We start from the raw sequence: 26372 nt of genomic DNA, 5'->3' as shown, positions 1-26372 counted from the left end.
ATTCAGTACACCTGGCACATGTTTCGCCCTGAACTGTACATTCCATCTCATGCAAAGCAGCACAATTTCTTTCAACAATCTTAGGATCAATTTGCAGCGTGCTGCCTGTTGGTTAATACACTCGACAACAGTCATATTATCAGACCAAAACACCACCGAGCGGTCCCTGAAGTCGTCAGTCCATGTCATCAGAGCAACCCAGATGGGGAATAACTCCAGGAACCCAATGTTACCTGTGAGACCGTTGGAGTGCCACCATGTTGGCCACGTTTGTGCCGACCATCGATTACCCAAGATGGCGCCAAAACCCACGCTCCCAGCCGAGTCGGTCCATAGACCTAGTTCCTCCGAAGACTCTGGCGGGGAGTTCCACACGACTCGACCGTTGAAGTCCGCCAGAAATGCCAACCAAATACGCATATCCTGGCGAACCTCCCCCGACAGTCTCGTACGGTGGTGACCCTCTTTGAGACCTACCATTGCTTGCGCGATAGAGCGCAAAAAGGGGCGGGCCATAGGCATCACCCTCAAGGCAAAATTAAGCTGACCCACCGTTTGTTGTAACTGGTGCAGGGTCACTTTCTCCCCATCCAGGCATTGCATCAAGGAAGCCCGGAACTTGACCACCTTTTCCATTGGTAATCGGAAACACCCCTCCACAGAATCGAGTTCAATTCCCAGAAACTCCAGTGAAGTAGATGGTCCAACCGTCTTACCTGGTGCCAATGGGACCCCAAATTCACACATGAGGATGCAGAAATCATGCAGCGCCTGTGCGCAGTTCGTATCACCAGCTGCCCCCAAGAACAGGAAGTCATCCAGATAATGCATAACATGTCTATGCCCTGTGGCCTCGGTGAAGGCCCATTCCAAAAAACAGCTAAACATTTCAAAATAAGCACAAGAAATGGAGCAACCCATGGGCATGCATTTATCCATGTAATAACTTCCCTGAAATGCAAAACCTAGCAGGCGCTGATCCTCCGGGTGCACCGGAAGCAACCGGAACGCTGATTCGATATCACATTTCGCCATCAGCGCCCCAGGGCCTAGGTGGTTCAACATGGCCACGGCATCGTCGAACGATGCATATCGTACTGAACAAACTTCTGGGTCAATGGCATCATTCACCGAGGAACCCCTAGGAGCAGAAAGGTTATATATGAGTCTAAACTCCCCGGGATCTTTCTTCGGGACAACCCCTAACGGGGAACAGATGAACTCGGCCACCGGCGGGCGATGAAAGGGCCCAGCTACTCGCCCTAAACTGACTTCTTTTGCTATTTTCTTTTCTGCCACGCCAAGGTTGTGCTGTACCGATAACTGGTTTCTACAAAAGGAGTTCCCCCAAAAATCCCCCACTGGGATGTGGAAGCCATGTAAGAATCCCTTCCTCAACACCCCAGCGGATACATGATCAGGGTATTTGTTTAACCACGGAATCATAACCATGAGATCAATGGGTGTGGGCAATCGGTCACTAAGGTCTACCTCACTCCTGCTTAGACCCACCTTTTCCCCCCGTCCCGCCATTTTTTGATCTACATGCACTTTCCGGGTGTGAGGAATTCCCACAGCCGGCACACACATGCTTAAACTTGCATGTCCCCTGTGGTCTGTTACAGTTGCCTCGATTTAAGCCCCAACAGACCCCCCCTTTTCCGCCATTCCCGCCAACTCTAGGCTGGTAGCCCCCACCTGTGCCTGCTCGAAAGGGCACCCCGGGCTTTTGGCGGACCACTCCGGACCCGCTCCCGCCTGGCGAGGACGTACCTGTCGCCCCTGGCAGGAGTTGCTTGTGCCATGACACCGAGTCCAAACAATCCCAAGACAAAGAAGCATCATATTCTTTTGCTTTACGGAACTTCATGTCATAGCCTTTCCATTCTTCTCCCTCATACATTGAATAAAAATCCATAATGCGATTCTGATAGCAAACCAACTCAGTCATAACCTCAGGTTTACGTTCCCCCATGACTGCGGTAAATATAGAGGAGGCCTTAACCCAGTTCGTCACTGTCTCGTCCACCCTGAACTCGGCCATCTTGGCGCGCCAAACACTCGGGTGCCACAAATCTTTCTGCGTTTTAGCATACTCCATCTCGCGATGGTCGGTTAACAATGAAAACATGTTGACATACTTGTCTCCCCATATTAACTCTTTCGTGGCCATGGGAATGTGCTGTGCAACCTTTTCCCGCCTTGAGGGTATTGAGCCCTCCCCCACCATTGGCAATGCGAGCTTACCCGGATCGGCCGTTGCTGCCGCCGTCTTTTCTTGACCAGCTGCTGGTACTCCAGGTGCCACCTGTGGGGGAACAAGAGGAATACTCGCCTTTGCGACATCTCTCGATTGCCGTAACTGCTTTATTAGTACTCTGGCTTCCTCGGCCGGATCTCCCGGGGTCACTGTGCCCCCCACCTTCGACTTAAGCCATGCCGTCAACTGTGCGGCCAATTCTGGGGGCATCTCATCATCCTCGGCCGGGGTTATCACCACCGGGATCGGCTGGCCTAAATCTGGGTTCTCAGCCGGTACGAGGGGGGTGATAGGGGGTACCTCTGAGACTGGGACCCCCCCCGAAACAGCCCTCTCCTTTACCCGCTTCCCTCTAACCCCGGGGACAACTCCCGGCAAGGCCGGGCCTATTACCTTTTTCGGCTGACTTGGGTCATTCAATGCGGCCAATTGCTTCTTCACCTCCGCCAAACCTCTACCGAGTGATTGGACCTGACCGAGCTTTCGGTCCATACAAGCCATCCGGTTCGACAACAGGCGTAACACCCTTTCCGTCTCGGAACCCTTTCCTGCTTTCTTGCTAGGCATGGTTTCGAGTCCTCCGCCCTTGGTCGATCCACAAGGTCCTTCGAATACTGAAAGAGAAAAAACAGGATTACCACGTTCAAAATTGCTGCTTGTTCCGTCGAGGGCTCACGAGCAACGAGTGGGTGCAGCCTTCCGATCCGAGGAACAAGAGGACGATCTTCTGGATTCCCGCTCCTTTATTCTTCTGCGGGAGGGCGTGTACCCGTCCCCGATACGCCTACGGGGCGTGGTCTTCCGTCGAGGTGTCTAGGACAACCCCTCTCGGGCGGGGGAAGGCGCGCCCCGGCTACGCCACTTCGGGCATACCAGCCGGGCTACGCCCACCCCGCCCAAAATGGTTTCCCGGGAGGTTCGGGGCACCCATCCATACGTTCGGGGGGACCGAGCGGTCACCCCTTTTCCAGAACCCTTATTCTGGTGCCTTTGCTGCAGGCATTTGAATGAGTTGAAGCAGTAGCTAGCTCTGCATGTTTATATGGAAGCATTCCAACCCATCAAGTTTCACCCACAGTGCCACCCTAAACAGACAGCTGCCTTATGCAGATCAGTACTGACCCTGTTCCTCATGGCAACAATGAAACAACACTGCCAATCAAGGTCCCCTCCTGAATGGAGCAAAGAAAAAGAAAATGATGGCCGTCTTAGATCTGATCAATAAGCTGCAGCAGTGTTGAGGTGGCACAGTAAGCAAGAGACCACTGTGTTATGCAGTTCCTAAAAATACATAGGATCTGCGTGTTTGATGGATAACATAAACTAAAGGTTTGGTGTCTAGACTGATTCCAGACACTCCCACAGGATATGTCAGCCTATAGACTATCTAGCTCACGGTGCCACTATAATTTCCCGAACCCTACCAAGGAGAACATGGTTTCTGGCAACCATTGAACATGACAACCCTTGACCCTTCAGGGATCATGGAAACAGTACCTCACTTTTCGCTCAGTCAATCATGCTCTCTTAGTCTCAGAGAGATACACAGAACAAACATTGGAGATGTTTTCAAAAAGTATTTATTGAACCAGACCCACTTGTGTATAAAATATGTTTACTGCTACAATCAATAGACAGAAGCAAATCTCAGAGATTACAAGTAACAACAGAGTAAACAGTAGATACATTTCCACCATGGTGTTAAGCAACGGATATATGCAGGCATATAGAAAAAAGTCATTTTTGCCTTTTCCTACGATGCGGACCCTACCTAAGTGTACCTGAGTAGACCTAGAATGCTTGTGGGTGTGAAGCCAGGAATCCCTTAGAAAGAGCAAACCCAATTACCTGATGGGAGAGTGTGAAGGACCCCATCATTCTCACGAGTTGGACACCCCGCAGGGGGTGTCAGACCTCTGTGTGATGAAGCCTCAGCTTGCAGGGACCTCCGTGGCAGCATAGAAGCGTCTCAGCTGTTACCTAGTGTAGGTGAGGGTCCTTTAAATCAAAAAGTAACCTTGGGTACTACCACAATCGATATATTGTGAGTACGATTATGTACATGAGCATAAATCAATAATTGTAATGACGCAGGTTATTACTGTCGCCCAAGGATGAAGACAGCAATTACTTTTGTACAGAGTATCTTAATCCTGTTATGAACTTGTGGGGGATTAAGATATGATGCCAAGTATCCTCATGCATAATAAATGAGGCTAGTCTCAAGGAAATCAATTGACATTATTCAGTACATATAACTGAGAAAAAGGTCATTGCTTCAATCGATATGCAGAGCAAAGTGGGACACATATAAGTAAAAGGTTGCTTTGCTACTTAGGCCTAGGTTAGGAACCCTAACACCCACTCCTCATCTGAAGGTTGACAAGGTTACTAATGCTGCTAAAATAAGCCTGCTAAAATCAGAAAACATTGTCATAAAACCATGCAAAAAAGCATATTAGATGTAAAAAATGGAAAACATATTAAAAACATGTTATATGTAAAAAGAAGCTATGAAATTCCAAAGTTCTATAAATATACTAAAGAATCAATATATGATTAGATTGACTGAGCAAATCGAAAGCCATGGTGACCCAGTGACCTCAGAAGAAAATAAAACGAAACAATGTTTTTCATTCCAATTTGGATTCTTTTGGAAAAAAGGCCAAATTGCTCCCATCACACAGAGAGCCAAATCTTTATGTGTCCTGTGTGGGAGACGCAACATCATTGTCGCTTGCATTCACAGACGACGGTCCCTATAACAGCTATTGTATCAGGTCAGTTGATCAAACGTGATCATCTCATGTTCCCACAGCAGCCGCCGAGGAAGCACTCAATACCTGTGAGCTTGTTTTAGAGCTGTTGTCTTTCTTTGTCTACAGGAGCAAGAGCTTTAGTGATGGACTCGCTTAAGTTCACCTTGGGCCTGGTACCTTCCCCTGAGATGGTGTGCTCAAGCTTTATTGCGAGTCCACTGTCTCTTAATCTCACTAAGACCTGTTTCAAATTGACATCGAGGCCTGCTCTGTCCTTGCCACTCACCAGAATGTCATTCTGGTAGAATAAAATATTGCTGAGTCACTCCAAGACCCCCTTCATTAACCTCTGAGAACATGCAGCAGCTGAAGCTAAACCAAAAGACATTCTTTTATACATGAAAGCTCCCACAGGTGCACGAAAAATGTGAGATGGCGTCAGTCTTAATTCAACACCACCTAGTGGTATGCTGTGTAAAGTTCTATCACATTGAACATTCCTTCTGTTTTCAAAACATCTTTTGTGTGCTTAATGGCATTAACTTTACTTTTAGTGGAAGAATTGTTACCCTTAACCCCTTCGCCACTCATGAGGGAGCGTTCCATCATGAGCGTCGGTTGCGCTGTGTGCACGATGGAACCGCTCCGTCACGGCCCCACCCGCTCAATAGAACCTTCTGCATAGCGCAAAAATCCGCGCCGCGCTAAAGGGGTTAATACTGGTACTTCCTGCTTAATGCACCGTAACATGACACTCATCATCTTCTTCTGTACTCAACGGGAGGTGAGCTACACTCACCAGAAGCGGTAGCTCTATCCTGCATCTCTTTGATCCATCCGTTCGGGTGTTCCATACTTTCTACTATATGCTTAGCGTCTCTTAAAGTGGAGTTTTTGATTAGCAGTTTCTACTGCTCTCTGGCGTTATTTGTGCAGCTTACCAATTGATCCCTAATTATTGACTTGATTAGGTCACCAAACTCACAAGTGCGTGCTAAATTCTAGAGTGATGCTATATAATTGCTTACTGTTTCTGTCTTGCTCTGAACTCTTGTACAACAATTGTGTCCCTTCATAACCACTTTGATCCAAGGACCGAAGTGTTTCTCCAATATCATCACAGACATCATAAAAATATCACGAGGGTCCTGTTCCGCATTTCCAATGGTGATCTCGTCCAAACTTTCATAAATATTACACCCCTCGATACTTAGATTATGTAATATGACTCATTGTTTTCCTGCTGCTCAGAATTTCTCGGCACCAATCGCAATTTGATAGGAGTCAAGTTGTTTTTTGCCCTTCTTCCATGGTAGGATTAGATCATCTTCATCTGAGAGAAATTGCGGAGGCGGATCCATACTTCCTGCCGACATTGTTTGCACGAAAATTCAACTTGGGTACTCAAACTAATTAATTAATCTAATAATCTGACAGAAAAAATAAATTACCACCATAAATTTACAAAAAGAATTAAAATAACTGTAACTAACAGTTCTCTGATAAAAGGTGAACAGTCTTCAAATGTTTCTGTGCACGAGCATAGAATGAAAAGAATGAGGAAAGAAGAAAAAAATGTAGAAAAAAAATAACAAAACCTTTTGTTATTACCGTAAATGTACCAGTATCTATGGGTGGTAAAATAGGTTTGTCATCTCTTCTCCGTTGGTTGATAAAGAAGCAAACCCTTTCATCATGCACAACTTAATCATGACACTGGTTAGCACACCGGTGTTTCATACCTAAAATCGGCCCATAAACTGCTTCTGAGCTCCGTTCTGCAGCCTGCAAATGAGATTATTCCCTTTATGAAAGGAGCACAGAATACACGCCGAAACCAGCTTTGCGCACCGCACGCACAGAACGCAATGCGTCAATGTGGGCTGACACAGCACCAGTGTCGACTCAGGGAGCCGCTCGCGCAGGGACGTCACAAGGAGATTGGTGCTTTGAAAATCATTAGTGCGGGGGCCTTCGGCATTTCCATGGAACTCTGGGGCATATTATCAAGAACGGCAATAAAATTATTGCCGCTTTAGCAGCAGGAAACTGCCGCTAAAACAGCGATAATGGGCTTAATAATATGTGCTTGTGAATTCCCATAGCAGCCCAAGTTCTGGTGTTAAACCTGGGCTCTATAAGAATTCACAAGGGCCTATTATCAAGCCCATTATCGCCGTTTTAGGTGCAGTTTCCTGCCCCTATAGCAGCGATAATTTTATCGACGTTCTTGATAATATGCCCCAGAGTTCCTTGGAAATGCCGAAGGCCCCCGCACTAATGATTTTCAAAGCACCAATCTCCTTGTGACGTCGGCTCCACGTCAAAACCAAAGGCTCCCGCTTACAAGTAAATGAAATAAATATCCAAAGTTTTCCTTGAAGCACAACACAGTACAGGGGTCACTGTTGGCTGCTAAATGTCCAAGCAAATTAAAGTCACTGGACTAAGGGTTAAAGTCCTTTTTAAAATTTAAGGAAGTGCAACTTCACCCGTTGGGTTCTTCGATGGATGCCGCAACTGGTCAACAGTGTTAAGAGATTTCTTAGGCAGTGGAAATGTTCAGTTCTCTTTATTGCATTCAACATGAAAGTAGTACAATTCACAACACCGCTCTTCTCAATCAACTGACACACTCCCCCACAGTGCATTCCATAGGCTGAAAAAATAGACTCCAAATACCGTACATCATAATGCAGGTCAGGAACATGCTTCCAGATAACAGGCCACAACACATAGCATAACATAGCATAACATGGCATAGCATACATAACATGGCATAGCATAACATGGCAGCAGCATAACATAACATAGCACAGCAGAGCATAACCCATTGTAACATAACTTATAATAACCTAACAACACTACAAAATATAGAATAACATAACATAGGAAACATCCGCTTCAAGTACAGAGAGCAGCTGGATAGAGGATGGAGCGCCCCCTGCAGCCCTCCCTAGACCACTCTTTGTTCTTCTTCTGACAGCATCCAATGTCTAGGGACAGACCTTGGACACTATATTCCACTGTACATTTAATAAGGAAACTGACTGATGACAATAACTCCCATCGCAGTAACTTCTATTTCACTCATATTAGTATTATTTCTCTCAACAAGAAATCAAGATTCGGATTTGGGTCCTCTCCCCCATCATCACTGACCTCCTCCAGGTCACTTCCTGCAGTATTTTCTTCCTCACCTCCTTAGAGTAGAGTGCCACCATAACTCTTCCACCCCTTACATTTTTGGGGAAAGCGTATAGACTTTATTTACTCTGCACACTCACCATCAGTCTGTGTACCCTTTGAGTCAAACAAAACGAGATTATTTTCAGTCATAAGCGAATCCTGCAGAGTCGCAGAAGACTCCCTCACTAATCCAAGGGAACCTACATTGATATTATCAGTTTAAAAATAGCAGTTTTTATAGGAAACATATTTGGTCATTAGGGCCTTAGCTTCTGCTGTTAAAATTCTTCAGTGTTTCCTACAATACAAACGTCTTGCGAGCACCATGTTGGAGACGGCTCAGTTCCACATTGAAACATGTTTGAATGCTTGTGGATGTGTGTCATATGAGATATATTGATTATCACTTTTAATCTATTATTTATAGTTATTTGGGAATTTCTCCTTTTCAATCTTTCTTTTATTCTATTGATTATAATTATCTTTGTACCTCTCCTCTATAAAGCAAATGGATTTATACATAGTGCACGTAATTTATGATATGTATAATATGCCTGCCGATATTGCACTTAGCGTCTTTATAATGAAACTAATAACAATTATTAAAAACTAACTCTAGGACAGTACTAAGTTAGACATCATGTTACTTTGTTACCAATAAAACATTCAGCAGAAATAGAGGCACAAGGTGTACCTGTTGTTACAAGATCTGTGCGGCTTGGGGTGGTGCCTGGTCTTGTGGACGCAGAGCTTGCTATCTTCGGTGTTGTAGAGCTGGTTCCTGCTAAAAGCACAAACATACAATGTCATTGAGGAGAAGGCAGACAGGCTTTAACACTAACTACCTCTACTAGTAACATGAGAATTGCTGATATAAATAGTAACCCTCCATAAGGTTCACAAATTCATAACCTCCTAATACTAACTTCGAAAGGGGTGGCCTCACCCAGGTGACAGACAGCTCTAAAGTAACATTTCAATAAAGTTTTAAATCGTCAATATCTTAAGAGTGCTTGGACATTTGACTATATTCATGATGCATCCCTCTAGGCACATACCTCGCTCCTACTTACCTTCCCTCTTTCATTTTAATGGCTCCACCTCAGATGGGCACAGACCTGTGAGTCTGCTGAGGTGAGGCAGGAGGTGGCCCTCTCTAGTCTGCTGGCTCCCTCAGACTACCTATTAGCAGGGCCACAAGAATTGAGTGATTTAGTAGCCACAGGATTTTCTGCATTAATGTGGATTTGTCACATTTGTCACTCAATCCATTACCTGCTGCAGAGGTTAAAAACGTTTTTCTAGCCTAAACTGATCAAAAGATACTAAATGCACAGCAAAACCTTGCAGCACAATGGAAGGCCTTTGGTAAAGGTTGACTGGTCACCATTCTGTTGCTTGTTGCTGTATTTGGATATAAAGCAGGTAATAATGAGGTGAACCCTTTTCTCAAAAAGTGTTACCATGTAAAAATAAAATCATATCGATGTAGAACTAGAATAAATTATGACACATTAGGCATATTAATTTGCCTTCTAATGCCGCATAATTTAGTCAACCCTGACACACAATTCGGTCCTCCAATGCTGCATAATTCTAATGGCCCTTTAGCAAGGGCAGGGTCTCTACCATATGAAGACAGACAGTAAAGGAACTCAAGCTAAACAAGCTTTCCGAACCATCCTTTAGCGGGGCGCAGCAAGTGCTTTCAATTGAGGACTGTGCCTGTGGGTCACCAAAGATCACTCCTCCTCTCTCAAAGCAAGTCTCATAGTTAATTTCATTTTATGGAGCAAACTTGGCTTAAGGTCATTTGATTCCTTTACACATTCCCCTAACATTTTAAGTGAAAGCCAAAGGCTACACATTTCTTTTTCAATCGCAAGGATATAAAATTATTCGAAAAACACAAGGAGATGGTGAACAGAGGACAGAAAGTTTTCAGACACCCACCACCATTTGCAGATCTGGGCTGAATCCATCATCGTTCTTTAGCTCACTTCGTCACCCCAGTTCAGACCCATCGATATGCAAATAAGTCGAGTGGCAAAGTGAACAAGGGACCCAAGTCCTGACATGGCCTGGCAAATTGGGGAGAACAAAGCAAAGACAAGACGATGATGGACAGAGTGCTGAAACCTTTCAGATGATCACCCCCTGTCACAGATCTGGGTTGAGTCCATCATCATTCTTTAGCTCATTTTGCCACCACAGTTCAGACCCAGCCATGGGCAAATCAGTATTAAACTTGCTCCTCAAGTGAACAGTCCAGCCTGAACTGCCAAGCCAGGTCTTCCCTGGACCAGAAGCAAGCATCCTAGGACTGATTCCCGGGTAACACCCTTCATTAACCAGGCTAGCTTGAATCCAGTGGCAAAGGGATTGAGGAACCCACGTCTCGGCATACCCTGCCAACTTAGGGTAAAAATCGTAAGCACAAGGAGAGGAATAGCCCAGAACCACAAGCTCTTGAGATGAGGCCAAGAGCCAGTCTTGGTTGCCCAGTTGTAAAATCGACAGCTCTGACCGCTATGTCACATCTCTTTACTAGTAAACATGTGTCTAATAAAAGGTCTGCCCCATCACAAAACAATGTAACATTCTCTTGCGCAAACAAGTTTTGATAGTTTAAGCTGTACACAATTAGGTGAATATATGAACCCTTATTCTGGTCCCTTTGCTGCAGGCATTTGAATGAGTTGAAGCAGTAGCTAGCTCTGCATGTTTATCTGGAAGCAATCCAACCTATCAATTTTCTCCCACAGTGCCTCCCTAAATGGTGACCTGCCTTATGCAGATCAGTACTGACCCTGTTCTTCATGGGAATATTGCAACAACACTGCCAGGCAAGATATATCAGCCTATAGACTCGCTAGCTCAGAGTCAAACTATAAGCCCCGGAACCCTACTTGAGAGGGCATAGTTTTTGGCAACCACTGAACATGACATCCTTTGACCCTTCGGGGATCGTGGAAACAGTACAGCACTTTTCGCACATTCAATCGTGCTCACTTAGTTTCAGAAAAATTCACAGAATAAATTATAGAGATGTTTTCAATAAGCATTTATTGAACCAGATCCACTCGAGTATAAAACTTGTGTGCTGCGACAATGGACCTGAGTGCACCTGGGAAGTATTTGGGTGTGAAGCCAGGAATCCCCGAAGGAAGAGCCAACTCCATTACCTGATGGGAGAGAATGAAGAACAGAAAAATACACTGTCCCAAAACCATCCACAGTTAAGAAGCAAATAGAACCAATGATAATATATACAACAAACATAATACCACTGCCATACTGAAATAATACACCACTGTGAGCAAGACTATATTATATAGAGAAATAAAGATATTCGTTCCTTATGTCAAAGTACATTTGTTCCTTTTATTCAAAACACTTGTAGATCATTGGAAAGAGGCTGGACATAAAAATGACGATCTGTCTTGGTGTGGCCTTGAAGTAATTGAAATGAACAGCCGAGGAGGTGACATTAATAGCAAAAGGAAGAAAAGAGAACAATACTATATGTCCCGTTTAAACACTGTTAGACATGGACTCAACAGTAAAGAGGACTGGGAGCGAATTGTATGAGGTATTTTGGCTCCTTATCATACAAAACCACACAGAAATTATTAAACCTAGTCCCGTTCGTTTTACGGACATACCATCCCTTTTTAGTATAATTTGATGGATTTGTTGTCAACATCCATTATACTAATAGACAACTTTGTGATACTAATGCTTCGTAGAGATGCGGGGTGTTTTTAATCAAAGTAACAAATAGCCCTCTTTGGATTCATAATATGTATCACTTCGAAAATATAAATGACCTTTATTTCTGTAGGAGTACTAAAATTCCCTTTGAACGTTTTTCGAGCATAGATTAAACAATAATGACATACTGTTCATGCATTGTTTGGGTGACAATAAAGTTAGTGTTCACAAAACTAGGAACATCACATCTTGACGTAACACGTCGCAGTAACGAATAGGAGATCTTGTTACAGCCCATCAGGTGGTCAGGCACAAGCCAATGGTAGACTTGGGTCTATTTAAACAGCCAGAGTTTTACGTTAACCGTAATGCCGATATACACGCGAGAGGGTGCAGGGAGGCCGTTTGTTCTACCCAAGGTAAGGAGCTGTTACAATGTCAATCGACCGGCTGGAGCTTTCAGCCTGTAGTTTTAAATTACTGAGTATTATCTGAGCGGACCCGTTTAAGACGTTAATTAACGCATAACCCTGCAATCATCAAGCCGAGCGTGCCCAATGCGGTACTATAATGTTCATGTTAGTTTCATGCATAACGTGAGTTGTATTTAGGATTTAGTTTTATCCTAGACCTACGGACCAGACATATTAAAGGTCGCAGAAAGGTCCGCAGAGACGTTTTATTACTTAAACATCCTGCTGCGAAAAGTTTTACGGCGTCTACAAAAATAACCCGCCTTAATAATGCTTGGTTCACTGGCGAACACAATAGCGTTATACCACTGAATAACAAGAGTATAGCTCAAAACAGCAGTTGCCGTATGGAGTTTAAAATGATACAGCCAACCCGGTTTTCTGTAGAATACCATAAAATCTGCATATGGGTTCTTCTACTATGCTCTATATTGATCCTTTTCACCAACAGATTTAATTTAACCAATCCCGACTCCACACTCCAATGTAAGGAAACTTCGCCGTGAAAATAAGCATATCAGCAAATAAAGCTGCAGCGGCAATATTCTTAATTTACAGACGCGTTTACTCCTCAGTTTGTTTGGTAAGTGCTTGATAAGACCTTTGGCAAATAAATTTCCCAGGCAGCCTAGAGTATGTTTCTAATTATACGACACTCAAAACATTTTGTTTCTTAGATTGTAACTTGAAACTGACTACAGAAATCGGTGGCCCCTCTGTAAGACGTGAAGTGGAAATATATTCGGATCTTAAGGTAATTTAATACCCGAGAGTTGTGGTGCATCTAAAGGATCTCTCCAAGCTCGGAGTGGGATCATAATAGCCATTCCCTTCTGTTCCTTTAAGGAAAGAATTCTCTCTGATGCGAGCAGCAGGATTGAGCTGGCACATCCGAAACCAAGGGTTCATGGTTTAAAAAAACCTTTGTGATGTATTGAACAAATTCATCCTACTCAAAACCTATAGCTGAGGTACGTGCTTAGTATATATGTTTGATATTTGGAACAACCTAGCAAACTCCATATATAGTTGATTGCTATAAATGCCTTTTCACACAGAGAATACACTTTTTATCGTAGGGACCATAAGAGAAAGCGTGCCCGACAAGAGTGTTCTCTCACATTTAGTTCATGTTAAGTGGAACTGACAACGTTTGAGTGACTAATTATAGACAATGCACATTAGAATGTTCTAATGTTAGTAGAAGAGGTAAACTGCAATTTATGTTAAAAAGATGTTTTTTACTGTTGTAAATACTGCCTACTGACCACTAGTGACAATATGTTTTATCTGTTAACTGTTATAAACTGCAATTGGATTTGTCAAGTAATTATTTGTTCTCTGTCATTTAGAAATTTACCTGATGAAGGTGTAAGAATTTGTACATATACCGAAACGCTGCGTCAACAACCTTTTTCTCACACGTTACCTGTATCATAAAAATTATTTTTACCCTTTGTGATGTATTTTAATATTTGTTTTTAACCATGTTTTTTTAACGTTATAATTAATTGTGAAGTCAATATTGATTGCTTATGTATTGTGTTTTGAATAAAAGGAACAAAAGTACTTTGACATAAGGAACGAATATCTTTATTTCTCTATATAATATAGTCTTACTCACAGTGGTGTATTATTTCAGTATGGCAGTGGTATTATGTTTGTTGTATATATTATCATTGGTTCTATTTGCTTCTTAACTGTAGATGGTTTTGGGACAGTGTATTTTTCTGACTTAGTTACCCCTAGTCCCAGATTGGATTAGTTAGGGGACCTCTCCAAACTTTTTTCAGAGAATGAAGAACCCCATCTTGGTCACGAGTTGGACACCCCGCCATGGACACCCCGCCATGGATGTCAGAACTCTGTGTGTTGAAGCCTCAGCGAGCAAGGACCTCCGGGTCAGAGTAGAAGCTTCTCAGCTATTACCTATTAAAGGTGCGGTTCTTTTGTACCAAAAGGTAACCTATGGGGTTCTACTACAATCGAAATGTTGTGAGTACGATTATGTAGGTAAGCCTAAATCTTTTAATAATAATGACTCAAAATAGTCCTGTCGTCCAAGGATTAAGATAGCGATAACTATTATACAGAGTGTGTTAATCCTTTTATGTACGTCATGTGCAGTGGATTAGGATATGATGTTAAGTATTCTCATGCATATTAAATGAGGCTAGTTTCAAGGAAATGAATGGACATTTATTCACCATATAACTGAGTAAAAGGTCATTGCTTGAACCGTTATGCAGAGAATAGTAGAACAAATGTAGGTAAAAGGTTGCTTTGCTACTTAGGCATAGGTTAGGAAACATAACACCCACTCCTCATCTGAAGGTCGACAAGTTACCAATGCTAAAATAAGCCTGCTAAAAAGCATAAGAACATTGTCATTGAACCAGTGTCAAAAATACTTATTATTTGCAAAAAATAGAAAGCATTTTGAAGACATATTATATGTAAAAAGAAACGATTGAAATCCAAAAGTTCTATAAGTCCACTAAATAATCAATATATGGTTAAACTAACTGAGCGCTTCAAAAGACATGGTGCCCCAGTTAGAGCAGATGAAAAATGAAACAAAACAATGTTTTTCATTCCAATTTGTTCCTATCACACAGAGAACCAAATCTTTATGTGTCCTGTTTGGGAGATGGAACATCACTGTTGCTCACATTTGCAGACGACAGTCCCTGTAACACCTCTTGTCTCAGGTCAATTGAGCTAAGGTGACCATCTCATGTTCCCACAGCAGCCCCTGAGGAAGCGCTCAATACCTGTGAGCCTGTTTTAGAACCATTGTCCGTGTTTGTCTACAAGAGCAGAATCTCTAGTGATGGACTCTGTTAAGTTCACCTTGGGACTAATACCTTCCTCTGAGATGGTATGTAACGTTTACAACGACATTTTTACAACGCACTACCATTACAACGCAGGCATTACCACGCATACCATTACAACGCATTGTGCTGGGAGGCGTTCTAGGATAGGGAATAAATTTAATTTTCTATCCAACACCTTCCCTAGTGTCCACGGGGACTGGAGTTGGAATAGAAAATTATACTTACCACTATCCAGCACCTCTAAGCGCTATGCGTTGTAATGGTATGCGTGGTAAAAACCGCGTTGTAAAGGTATGCGTGGTAAAAGTATGCGTTGTAACGTCATACATCCACTGAGATAGTGTGCTCAAGGTAAGAGACGGTGCCCACTCTAAATTTGCACTTCTCACATTTTAATGTGAGTCCACTGTCTCTTAATCTCACTAAGACCTGTTTCAAAGAGACATCATGGCTTGCTCTGCCCTTGCCATATACCAGAATGTCATCCTGGAAGAATTAAACATTGCTGACTCTCTCCTGGAACCCCTTCATTAAACTCGGTAAACATGCAGGTGCCAAAGCCAAATCAAAAGACATTCTTTTAAACCTGAAAGCTCCCACAATGTCACACAAGATGTGAGATGGTATAAGTCTTTATGCAAAACCACCTTATGGTATGTTTCGGAAAGATCCATCACACTAAATCTCTTTTATGCTGTCACATCCTTTGTATCCTTAATGGCATTAACGTTGCTTTTAGTACCATAACTTTCACCCTTAATACTGGTCTTTCCAACTTTATGTACCGTAACATGACCCTCGTCATCTTCTTCAGTACTCGATGTGAGGTGAGATATACTCTCACTAGAAGTGGTAGATCTATCCAGCGTCTCTTTGACCCACTCTGTTGTGTGTTTAATACTTTCTACTATATCCATAGCATTTCTCAAAGTGGGGTTTTTCATTAGCAGTTTCTTCTGTTCTCTGTGGTTATTAGTAAAGTGTACCAATTGAGTCCACATTAATTGCTCTGTTAGGTCACCAAACTCACAAGTGTGTGCTAAACTCTTGAGTGATGCTATACAATTGCCTACTTTCTCTGAACCCTTGTGAAAAAATTGTGGCTTTTCAAAACCACATTGATCCTAGTACCAAAGTGTTCCTCTAACTTTATCATAGACATCATAAAAGTAAACCTAGGCTCCCCTTCTGCATTTCCAATGGCAAAATGGTGATCTCGTCTAAATTTTCATAAATATTACATCACTTGACACCTAGATTATGTAATAAGACTCCTGTTTGCTTGATGGTCAGAATTTTCTCCACCAATAGCAATTAAATAAGAGGCAAATTGTTGTTTCCCCTTTTTCCAAGGTAGGATTTGATCACCTGCTTTTGAGAGAAATTGCAGAGAAGGTGTCATACTTCCTGCAGCCATGTTTCGCACGGAAATTCAACATGAATACTCAAAAAAATTAATTATAATTATAATCTAACATAACTAACTCAGATAGTAAATTACCATAATAAGTTAACAAAAATAATTTAAGTAACAACTGTTACTTACAGTGCTCTGATAAAAGGTGAACAGTCTTCAAATGTAGCTATGTGTGAACATAGAATGAAAAGAATGACAGAAGAAGAAAAGGAAATGTTGAAAAAAAAAAATACATTTGTTGTTGCCGTAGATATACCAATTTCTATGGGTCTTAAAATAGGTTTGTCATTTCTTCTTCGTTGGTGGATAAGAAGCAAATTTTTTATCATGCGCAACTCGTCCCAAATTAATCATATCACTGGTTAGCACACCAGTGTTTCAATCTTAAAATCGGCCCACGAACTCCCTCTGAGTTCCATTCTGCTGCTAGCAAATGACCTTACTCCCTTTAAGAATGGAGAACAGAATACACACTGAAATCAGCTTTGTGCAGTGCACACACAGAACAAAATACATAAATCTGGGCTCACACAGCACCAACAAGTGTTGAGCACTCTACCAATGGGCCACTACCCTTGCAGAAACTGCAGCATGTGTCACCTGACCTCCACCACAAAAAAATGACTATCAACAACAAGATAATTTGGGAATTGCACAAATTCACTAACTGCAATACCACAGGGGTTGTGTACATGATCACATGCACATGTAACCTACATTATGTGGGTATGACTACTATAAAGGTTGGCACCAGAATAGGAGAACATGGCAGCCACATCAGGTGCCACCAGGTCACCACAAAAATGACATCACATTTCAACGAAATGAAACACACCACGAACGATCTACATTGGGTAGTGTTGTAACATATCAAAGACATTGACAATTTAGAACACAGATTGCTAGAAAAAGGGCATCGATGGGTGTATAAATTGCACACCGACACTGAAGGATTGAATGACAATATTCCGTGGGGGCAGTTTGTTAAATGACTCTGAAATGCACAATTCCAGTAGTTTGGCGGCAGCCTTCACATATTTTATGACCTTACATTAATACAATTAGACTTTTATTCACTCCAAGATGGCCCAACCACTATTCCATACACAATGGCTATTTTGAGAAGAGCACAATGTGTTTGTTGGGTTGTGTGCATTAAACAGCTTTACCATTACGCTTTAAACATTCTGTTCACACCCCAAACCCATCCTATAGAGTGCTCCATCGAAATCGGGTATTTAACTTACTTCTAATGATTCTTCACTGAGTTCATCGGTCACAACTATTATCCGACCATTTGAGAACAAAATCATTCACCTAAGATGTAACCACTTCAGTGCCAGGTGCAGCGGCCATTTTGTGAAAAACACAGTTGAGTTTGGCAGCAGACTACCCATATTCATGTCCTTTAGTGAATACTATATGTTTTTGAGTCATTTCAAGATGCCCACCACTATACCATATACAGTGGACATTTTGAGAGAAAAGAAAGAGAGAATATATCCTGAGCTAAGCAAGTACATCTATAAAAGAGGCTCCTGATTCAGTATGACCGTCGAGTTTCAAAATTCTATGATGAGCCCCCGTTATCCTTCGAGTGTGGTGTAGACCCGGTTGAAGAACGCAATTGGTGACTACACACCACGAATCAGGAGCCTCCAGGGAAATAATCACTATTCAATGCTCTCACCACATGTGGAGAGTACTGTTTGACTCATATTTACAGAACCTAGCTATAGCCCTGAAGAAGTCTATGGTTTATCTCACCAAGATGAAACACGTGTTGGCGGCTAGTGTGTTTTATGAAGGATAACATCAATAATACAAGAAGATATGAAGATTACCCATCTTTCGGGATTTATTTGAAGAACTTTTATTGATGTACTTGCTTAGCTCAGGATATATTCTCTCTTTTTTGACATATGGGGTTCTGTTTTTTCATTACCCATTTTTTGGTTTATGGTGGGTGACCATAACCTTATCCTTGAAGCTTTAGAGATTGTGAATTTAGATTACTGTCACATCTCAGCGCAATTAACACTCAGTCACCATTTCTCTTTTTTGTCCAATACATTTTGAGAGGAGCACTGTCTAACTGTGGCGTGTTGCGCATTAATCAGGCCTACCATTATGCTCTTAGCATTTTGTATGAATCACAACCCATCCTTTTGAGTGTCTTGTTGTACGGGGTTGTCTATTTTAATTTTAATTTTAATGACTTCTCACAGGGTTCATCTGTCACAACTACCATCGAACCATCTGGGTATACAGCCAGTCAGCCAAGACGGCCCCACTTCATAGCCAGGTAGGGCGGCCATTTTGTAAAACTAGACACAGTCTAGTTTTTCCATCAAGCATGACTAGGCTGATCCGGAACTATTTAATGGCCACCATGAGACAGATGCGGTAATATGCAGTCTCCAGGGGTGCCATCAGGTGAATTTCCGAGAGGTGCGCTTTGACGAAGGTGTGACTACAAGCCCCTCTACCACTGCAGATCATGAGGCATAGTTCTGCCTAAACAAAACTATGTGTCATTATTATGTAAATACATGTATTTGTTATATGTTGTATGTCACGTGGTGTCTCTTCACGAGTGCTTTTAATTTGTACATAACCACTTATTTTCACCAGACATCATGTGTGATAGTATTCTTCCATGACGGATGATCGCACAAAATAGCTGATAAAAACACCCACTATAGAGGAGTACATTGATCAAGATAAGATGCTGCATGTATTAGGGGCCTCCCAGCCTCGATGGTAGGTAGACGACTTCTAATTTTCCTTTTGCTTTATTTCCTACAGATAAAGAGTATCAGTGTATAACCATATGTATTAAGTATTAGGTGTACACACATTAGGTGAGCACCTCTTTGTTTCCTATTTACAGGATTCTTTAGGAGTGGTACGCCGTGGCTGGTCCTTGTGTGGGCCTGAAGAAGAGCTTATAGGGGATAGCTCGATACATGTCGACCCAATACTAGGGACACTATACTCATTGCAGTTAGGTCTTTCTCCAGTTTTAACCCCTGATTTTAAACATACCATCTAGGAGCAGGAATGGAATATTAGCTCACTAGCTAGATATTTTAACCCACTTTTTTCCCACTCCACATCACTGTGCCACACATATATTCAAAACTAAGTGCTCCCACGTAGTTTCGCAAGTCGCAGCATGCCTCAATCCACAGGGGATTGAGAACGCCCCAATGATGAAGCATGCCACCTAGGGAAAACACTGGTGGGTGAGGGGAATCTAGAAAATATTTTTTCTTTCTGGAAAGAGGTTTTTTCACAAATGTTCAGTGGAATCCCTGTTCCTCCTATGCTTAGGTTTCTTATTCCGGTATCACCTTTAATGACTCAGGGAGCAACTTGCGCAGGGAGCACACATCAACCTCAGCACGCTCTGCACAAACGCAGCTACTACTCACAGTGGTAAGAGTTCCTTGGCAATACCAAAGGCCCCCGCACTAATAGTCTTCAAATCGCCAGTCTCCTTGTAACATCGGATCCAGGTCAAAACTAAAGGCACCCGTTTACAAGTAAATGAAAGAAATATACAAAGTTATCCTTAAAACACAACACAGTACAGGGGGCACTGTTGGCTGCTAAATGTCCAAGCAAATTAAAGTCAATGGAACTAACTCAACACGAATATAAGGGTTGAAGCCTTTTTTGAATTCAAGGAAGTGCAACTTCGATGGATGCCACAACTGGTTACCAGTGTTAAGAGAATGCTTAAGCAGTGGAAATGGTTGCTTCTCTTTATTGCATTCACCATGAAAGTAGTACAGCTCACAAAGCCTGCGCTTCTCAATCAACTGACACACTACCCTACAGTGCATTCTATATGGTGTATACAAGACTCCAAATACCGTACATCATAATGCAGGTCAGGAACATACTTCCAAATAACAGGACTCGACACATAGCATAACATAGCATAGCAAAACATGGCATAGCATAGCATAACAAAACATAGCACGGCCTAGCATAGCATAACATACCATAACATAACTTATAATAACATAACAGCACATCATTTGGATCTTGTAACGGTTCCTGTTGCTGGTTCACCTGCCTTTACCTTCACAACTCGCGGAACCCGCTCCGTTATAGACGGTATCATGAATATTGATGTTTCCTGATGGAAACGTAGTGACAAGGAGGGAATGTGGAAAAGTAAATTTTGCCATGTTCTGTGTCCCTACGCCTCATCCATCATATGTTATGTGTGCATGATCAATATGCATATGTTATTCCCCATTTCTGATTAAAGACGCAATTACAGTTGTGTCCACCTCTAGTATGCTAGTTTCCAGTCCTCGTGAATACTACGAATATCAGGCCTATGTAAGTAATGTTGCCACGTTTCTTAGTGTGCACGTTATTCCATTATAAAGTCCCCGTTTCTAGGCCTCAAAAGGGCCCGGACCACAGATTCAGCTCCTGTCTCCTGAAAGCCTCGCTGAGGAGCGATACAGCCCCCACCTGTATCCTCGACCCTTCACTTACTTCCTGCCTCGCAGTGCCCGGTGCACCCCGGCTCTGCCTCTGAGTCTGCCAAAAGTATGTTATAGTTCCTGCTATCAGTTCAGTCCTCCTCCTCTGCATTCCTAAGCTACTGAACTGCATCAATAGTTTCCGTCATTGTCTAGCCTACTCGGCTCCACGTTAGAGAAATACTGTATTTAATGGTCATTTAATATTCTTCACGCACTACATGTAGAATAATGCATGGTCCAGTCTTAGAATCAGGTTAGCCTCTCCCCTCATGACTTCTAGTTCATATCAACATGTTCCCTAAACATTAGATACCAGATAGGGTTTAGGTACATGTCGCTCCGACCCTCCAGACTCTAGTCTCTGCTCCTAGCACAGAGTTCGCAGCCCCCAGCTTCTCCTAGTAACACGTCATTGCCAGTTTTCGCGCACCATTAGGTTAGAGGTCCCGGCTCCTTAGGTAGCCCCCTCCTATGTTTCCGCCCATTCATGACATATTCTGTTACGTTCACATCACATGTCTATGTATACTCCCAGTTACACCTCTTTTTACTGTTATCTCTCGCGACTGTTACGCGTCACGCCTTCTGCTCCACCCACTGTTACGCCTACTGCAATGTAATGCTATGTGTTCGCGCTATGTATATATATCAATGTTATGTTATTAAATGTTAGCGCGCTCATCCCAGACCTAGCCCCAGCAGCTGCTGGGCCTCTTTTTCCCCTGCTGGGTCCCAGTTGTCCTGCTGGGCCCTGTCATTCTGTTCCTATGCAGGTTGTCCTGATCCTGTCCCTTATGCTGTAATAAACCTGCAGAAACTCCTACTACCTCGAATCTTGACTCTTATTTATTGAGCTATCTGTTATTCATTCATTCATCCAAAAATAGGGTATTATTTATTTATTTACCACATAATGGCGCCCGAATAGGGACTTGCCCTTTCCCCACGCGTCGGTGAAGCCACGCCGACCCCCTGACCCTCTGCAGTCGTGACGGAACTCTTCTGCGCAGTGGCAGATATTTCTGCTCAAGTATCCCTCAGGCCCACGGAGGAGACGGAGGAGGCGGTCCAGCATCCGAACGAGACGGTGGAGGAACGCGGCGAGTCCCGACCAGAGCCCAAGCCGAGAGTCCAAGGTCCGAGGTATCTGGAGGTCCACCCGTGATTGAAGTCCGAAGTCCGAAGTTCGTCGTCGTAGTCCAGTCCCGTCCGAGGCCTTCCGTTCCGTGCTGCCCGGTGAGTACCATTGCTGGGGTAGTGTCTAGACAGGGTCAGTCTAAATTGACTCCTGGTCCGTGGGTTGGTGGTACCCAAGCCCACAAACGAAGTGTTCACCTAGGTGGATACGGGTCTTGATGTGTTCCTTTATGGGACCGGTATGTTCCGTACTGTTTTAGCAGTGCATCCAGTAACTCTAGTCTGTTCCGTTCTCGAGAAATTCTGTTCTGTTTCTGTTTTCAGTTTTTTCAGGTAGTATTCTGTTCGAACTGTTATTTATAATGTTGTTTAATGTATTTCCAATGTCGTGGTATGCCTGAATTGTTTTCCCAATTGTTATTGTTTTTCATGTATTGTATTGTGTTCCGATTCAAGTTTAGAATGCCGCTCTTTTCAAAGTTACGTCAGTTAAAAACTAGAAAGGGTCTGCTGGAAGCAGCAGTTCCTGTTCCGCCTAGGGACAGTCCAGGTCACTTTATGTATCAGAAACATGGCATAAGCGCCATATTGTATCTAGATTTATGGGTAGAGTATACCAAACAGTTAGAAGAAAAGTATAGATGGCCCGTATCGGGTACATGGGATGCCGAATGTATCATGCGAATAGAAGAAGCATTATGGAAAAAGAAAGCCAGACAGTCACAGAAAGATGCCATCGAGTTATGGCGTAAGGAAGCTCATAAAAGAACGGAAAAGGAAGTCAGAAAGTCAGAGTCAAGTAGAGAATCCCAAGAACGAGCCCAAGAAAGAGAATTGATCGAGATAGGTGAACAAGTCAAAACCGAACAGTCAGACAGACAGAGGCATGCCCTTATTAAGGGTATGTATCCTCTCCTTGCCGAGGGCTTGCCAAAGGCGACCCCAGAGGCATCCAGTAATTTCCCGCCACCATTAGTTCCGACCAAGCTACGCCACAAACCGACCGCAGCTGATATTTTTATTTCGTCCTATTTGGACGACACAGTCCCCGAATATGCAAATCCAGTTCGCGCTCCACCTGTCCCTGTAAATCAGGCACTTCCCGTTCCTCCAGACACCGGAGTACCTGTTACGGTACCCCCGGTCCAGCCTATAGTTCCACTTCCCACTCTGCCAGGACGTAGAGCCTCAGTCGACGATTCTAGTCTAGGGGCCGCAGGAGGAGGTCCTCCCCAAACCCCGCCGCCACACAAGCGTTTATCAGCACTCGAATTACATGCTCAAGCATCACAGCGTACTCCTAAAAGTAATAAGTCTGTTACAGAAATCAGGCAAGCCCTTAACGAATGTGTTTATGATCCAGTTCCAGGCGAATATACTATGGTTTTATATTCCTTACGTGTAAGGAGAGTGACCGAGTATCTAGTCACCTTGCCGAATATGAAAGAAGATCTAGACAGAATATATCGTTTCATCCGTACAGGGGATGATCCAGAAAGTATTGGCGAGATTATGTCTCAAAGGAAAGCCGAGATTCAGCTCATGATATTAAAGTTCCTGATCAATTGTCTAATAAGAGAACAAGATTACCCGTCTAAAGATCCCGCCGAAATGAGAATCCTGACAAGGTGGAGTGATAATATAGCCGAGGGTAAGCACAAGACCGTCAGTGCCATGGAGAGTATGTACAAGAAAATTCGTAAAGAAATAGTAAGGTTACACGAACAGCGTAAAGCAGCACAAGTAAGCGAGAAAGAAAGTATCTCTGATCCTGAAGAGGAAGAGAACGAGAATCCCGCCAGGATAGCGTATGTAGGAAAATCCAGATTTCCAGATCGCCATTTACGCCTAGAACCCAAGTCTGTTTTTCATCATCCAGCACCAGAACAAGGTTCTCTAGAACAAGTATTTCAAGCTACCGATCACATTCTGAAATCACGAGTCGGTTATAGTGAGTTAAGTACCATGCATGAACAAGAACTAGCCCGATCAGCAGTCCGATGGATTACTGATTCTACCACTTTTCCAGACGAAATAGTGGCACAAATGTTTCTGAAACTGCCCCCAGCCGAGCAACGACTGGTGGGTATGTATATGATCCAGCACCTCATTATTCTGTATGAGGGTCAACATTCTGATCCAGGCCCGTTACACGATATCCTGAACGAGTTACTCCAGTATAAATGGAGAGGTCTAGGTACGGACTTAATTATTGTCATTCTAGAACAGCGCCACAAATATAGAACGTTTTTGAACCCGCATTTTGTTCATGTCTCACCCCCAGAAAGTAAATCGTTTTACATAGACAGACAGAATCCGTTACGAGAAGTCCACCCAGTCCAAGGGGCGGGTGGCGTAATGCAACGAGTGTTTGTATACACTCCGATTTCAAAGATGGAACTCTTAGAAATGAAAAAATTAATTCCCTGTCATGACAAAGATCCAGCAGGGTTCCATAGAGAATTAAAAGACATGCTCCGTATGGGAGAATACACTTACCCAGATATCATTAAAATGTTAAAGGTCCTGTTACCCGCAGGGGTGTACGAAAAGTTAAAGGAAAAAGAATGGGAGGTGGGAGAGAAAAAGATCGATTGGACAGCTCTAGAAGCTGAAGACAAGGCACGAGTACCAGGTACCGGTCTTGGAGATAAATGTAAAGAATTACCAGAATTATTGATTCAAGTTTTACCCAGATTATTGACAACTAGGAAAGAAGACTGGGATGCAATCTCAGCCTGTAAGCAGAAACAAGATGAAGACATTAGTGATTTTTATTCTAGATTCGAGAAATGTTTCAGTATTAACAGTGGTCTCAAGACAAGTAGTGAGTCATACCCTCATCTTTTCGTTACCAAATTAGTCGAGAATTCAAGTCCACAAATTAAAAACCGAGTTTTGAAAGTCGAAAGCACCTGGCAAGCAAATACTCCGTCCCAGATGCTCCAGATGCTCCAGTATCACCAGAATAGAATCAGAGAAGAGCAAGAACACGAGAGAAAACGTATGAAAGACACGAAAATGAAAGTGCTAGTTGCACAATCTATTCCTCAAGACAGTCAGAAGAGGGGTCCGAATCAAGCCAGTCATCCTGCGGCTCCCGTTAAAGGGAACTGCAATTATTGTAAACAGCCAGGTCATTTTATAAACGAGTGTGCAGTTCTGAAACATAATATAGCTACTGGTAAGACTAAAGAAAGACCACGTCCGCCTAGACAAGAACAAGTTTCACAGATTCCTCAGTCACAGAATGCACAACAGATAGTTACAGTACCGCAGCCTATTGCTGCAACACAGCACGTTACATCACAGATGTACCAGTATGCACAGTCTGAGTATCCAGAGTACCAGTCATATTCATGAAACAGCCTAGAGAGGGAGGTAGGCTTGCCTCTCATCGAGATACCTGTAGACCAAGAAGGTCCCTATGTTCATAGTCAAGTATTAGGGAAAGACAGAAAGTTCTTGATCGATACAGGGGCAAGTAGGACCACAATTAGTCACGCCGAAGTTCCAGGGGCTCCGCTCTCAGGCTCAAGAAATGTTTCCCTTGGATTTTCAGGAAAACCCATAGTTAATGAGATATCAAAGCCAGTTACTCTAGAAGTAGGTCCATTGTCCCGTACTACTGATCTGTTACTTACTAAGTCATGTCCAGAAAATCTATTAGGCATTAAGACACTGAAAGAATTAGGTGCAGTTATTTGCTGTTCCCCAGAGGGAATACGTCTGTTTCTACGTGACTTTAAGGGTCACTATGTGTTACGAGATTTTGATTCAAGATTGTCTAATGTTCCGCAGCATTTATGGGCGCAAGGTCCAACTGATGTAGGTTACATGCAAATCACACCCCATCGCGTGACTCTCAAACCAGGTGTAGTGTTACCCCGAATCAGACAGTACAGATTGCCACCTGAGGCTGTAGCAGCCTTATCCAAAATTATTGACGAGCTCATGGCTCAAGGAGTAGTTGTAGAAACTGACTCCAATGTATGCAATTCTCCGATCATTCCAGTCATGAAACGTACTGATCCAAATGCACCCCCAGTATATCGATTAGTGATTGATTTAC

General features: G+C 43.0%; 1 protein-coding gene across 2 annotated transcripts in view; it reads right to left on the bottom strand.

Moving 5' to 3' along the window:
* LOC144826942 (uncharacterized) overlaps positions 1 to 26372 on the bottom strand; it is a 137519-nt gene that overhangs the window by 75630 nt on the left and 35517 nt on the right. The window contains exon 3 of one of the 2 annotated variants that reach the window (XM_078685403.1): positions 8903 to 8992. In XM_078685403.1, coding sequence (XP_078541529.1) covers positions 8903 to 8992 — 90 coding nt within the window. The remainder of the gene's footprint in view (positions 1 to 8902; positions 8993 to 26372) is intronic. The other variant, XM_078685404.1, reaches the window with a different exon arrangement.

Source organism: Lissotriton helveticus, chromosome 4_1, assembly GCF_964261635.1.
Source record: "Lissotriton helveticus chromosome 4_1, aLisHel1.1, whole genome shotgun sequence".
In the NCBI taxonomy this organism is placed as follows: Eukaryota; Metazoa; Chordata; class Amphibia; order Caudata; family Salamandridae; genus Lissotriton; species Lissotriton helveticus.
This window is presented reverse-complemented; position numbering and strand designations above follow the sequence as displayed.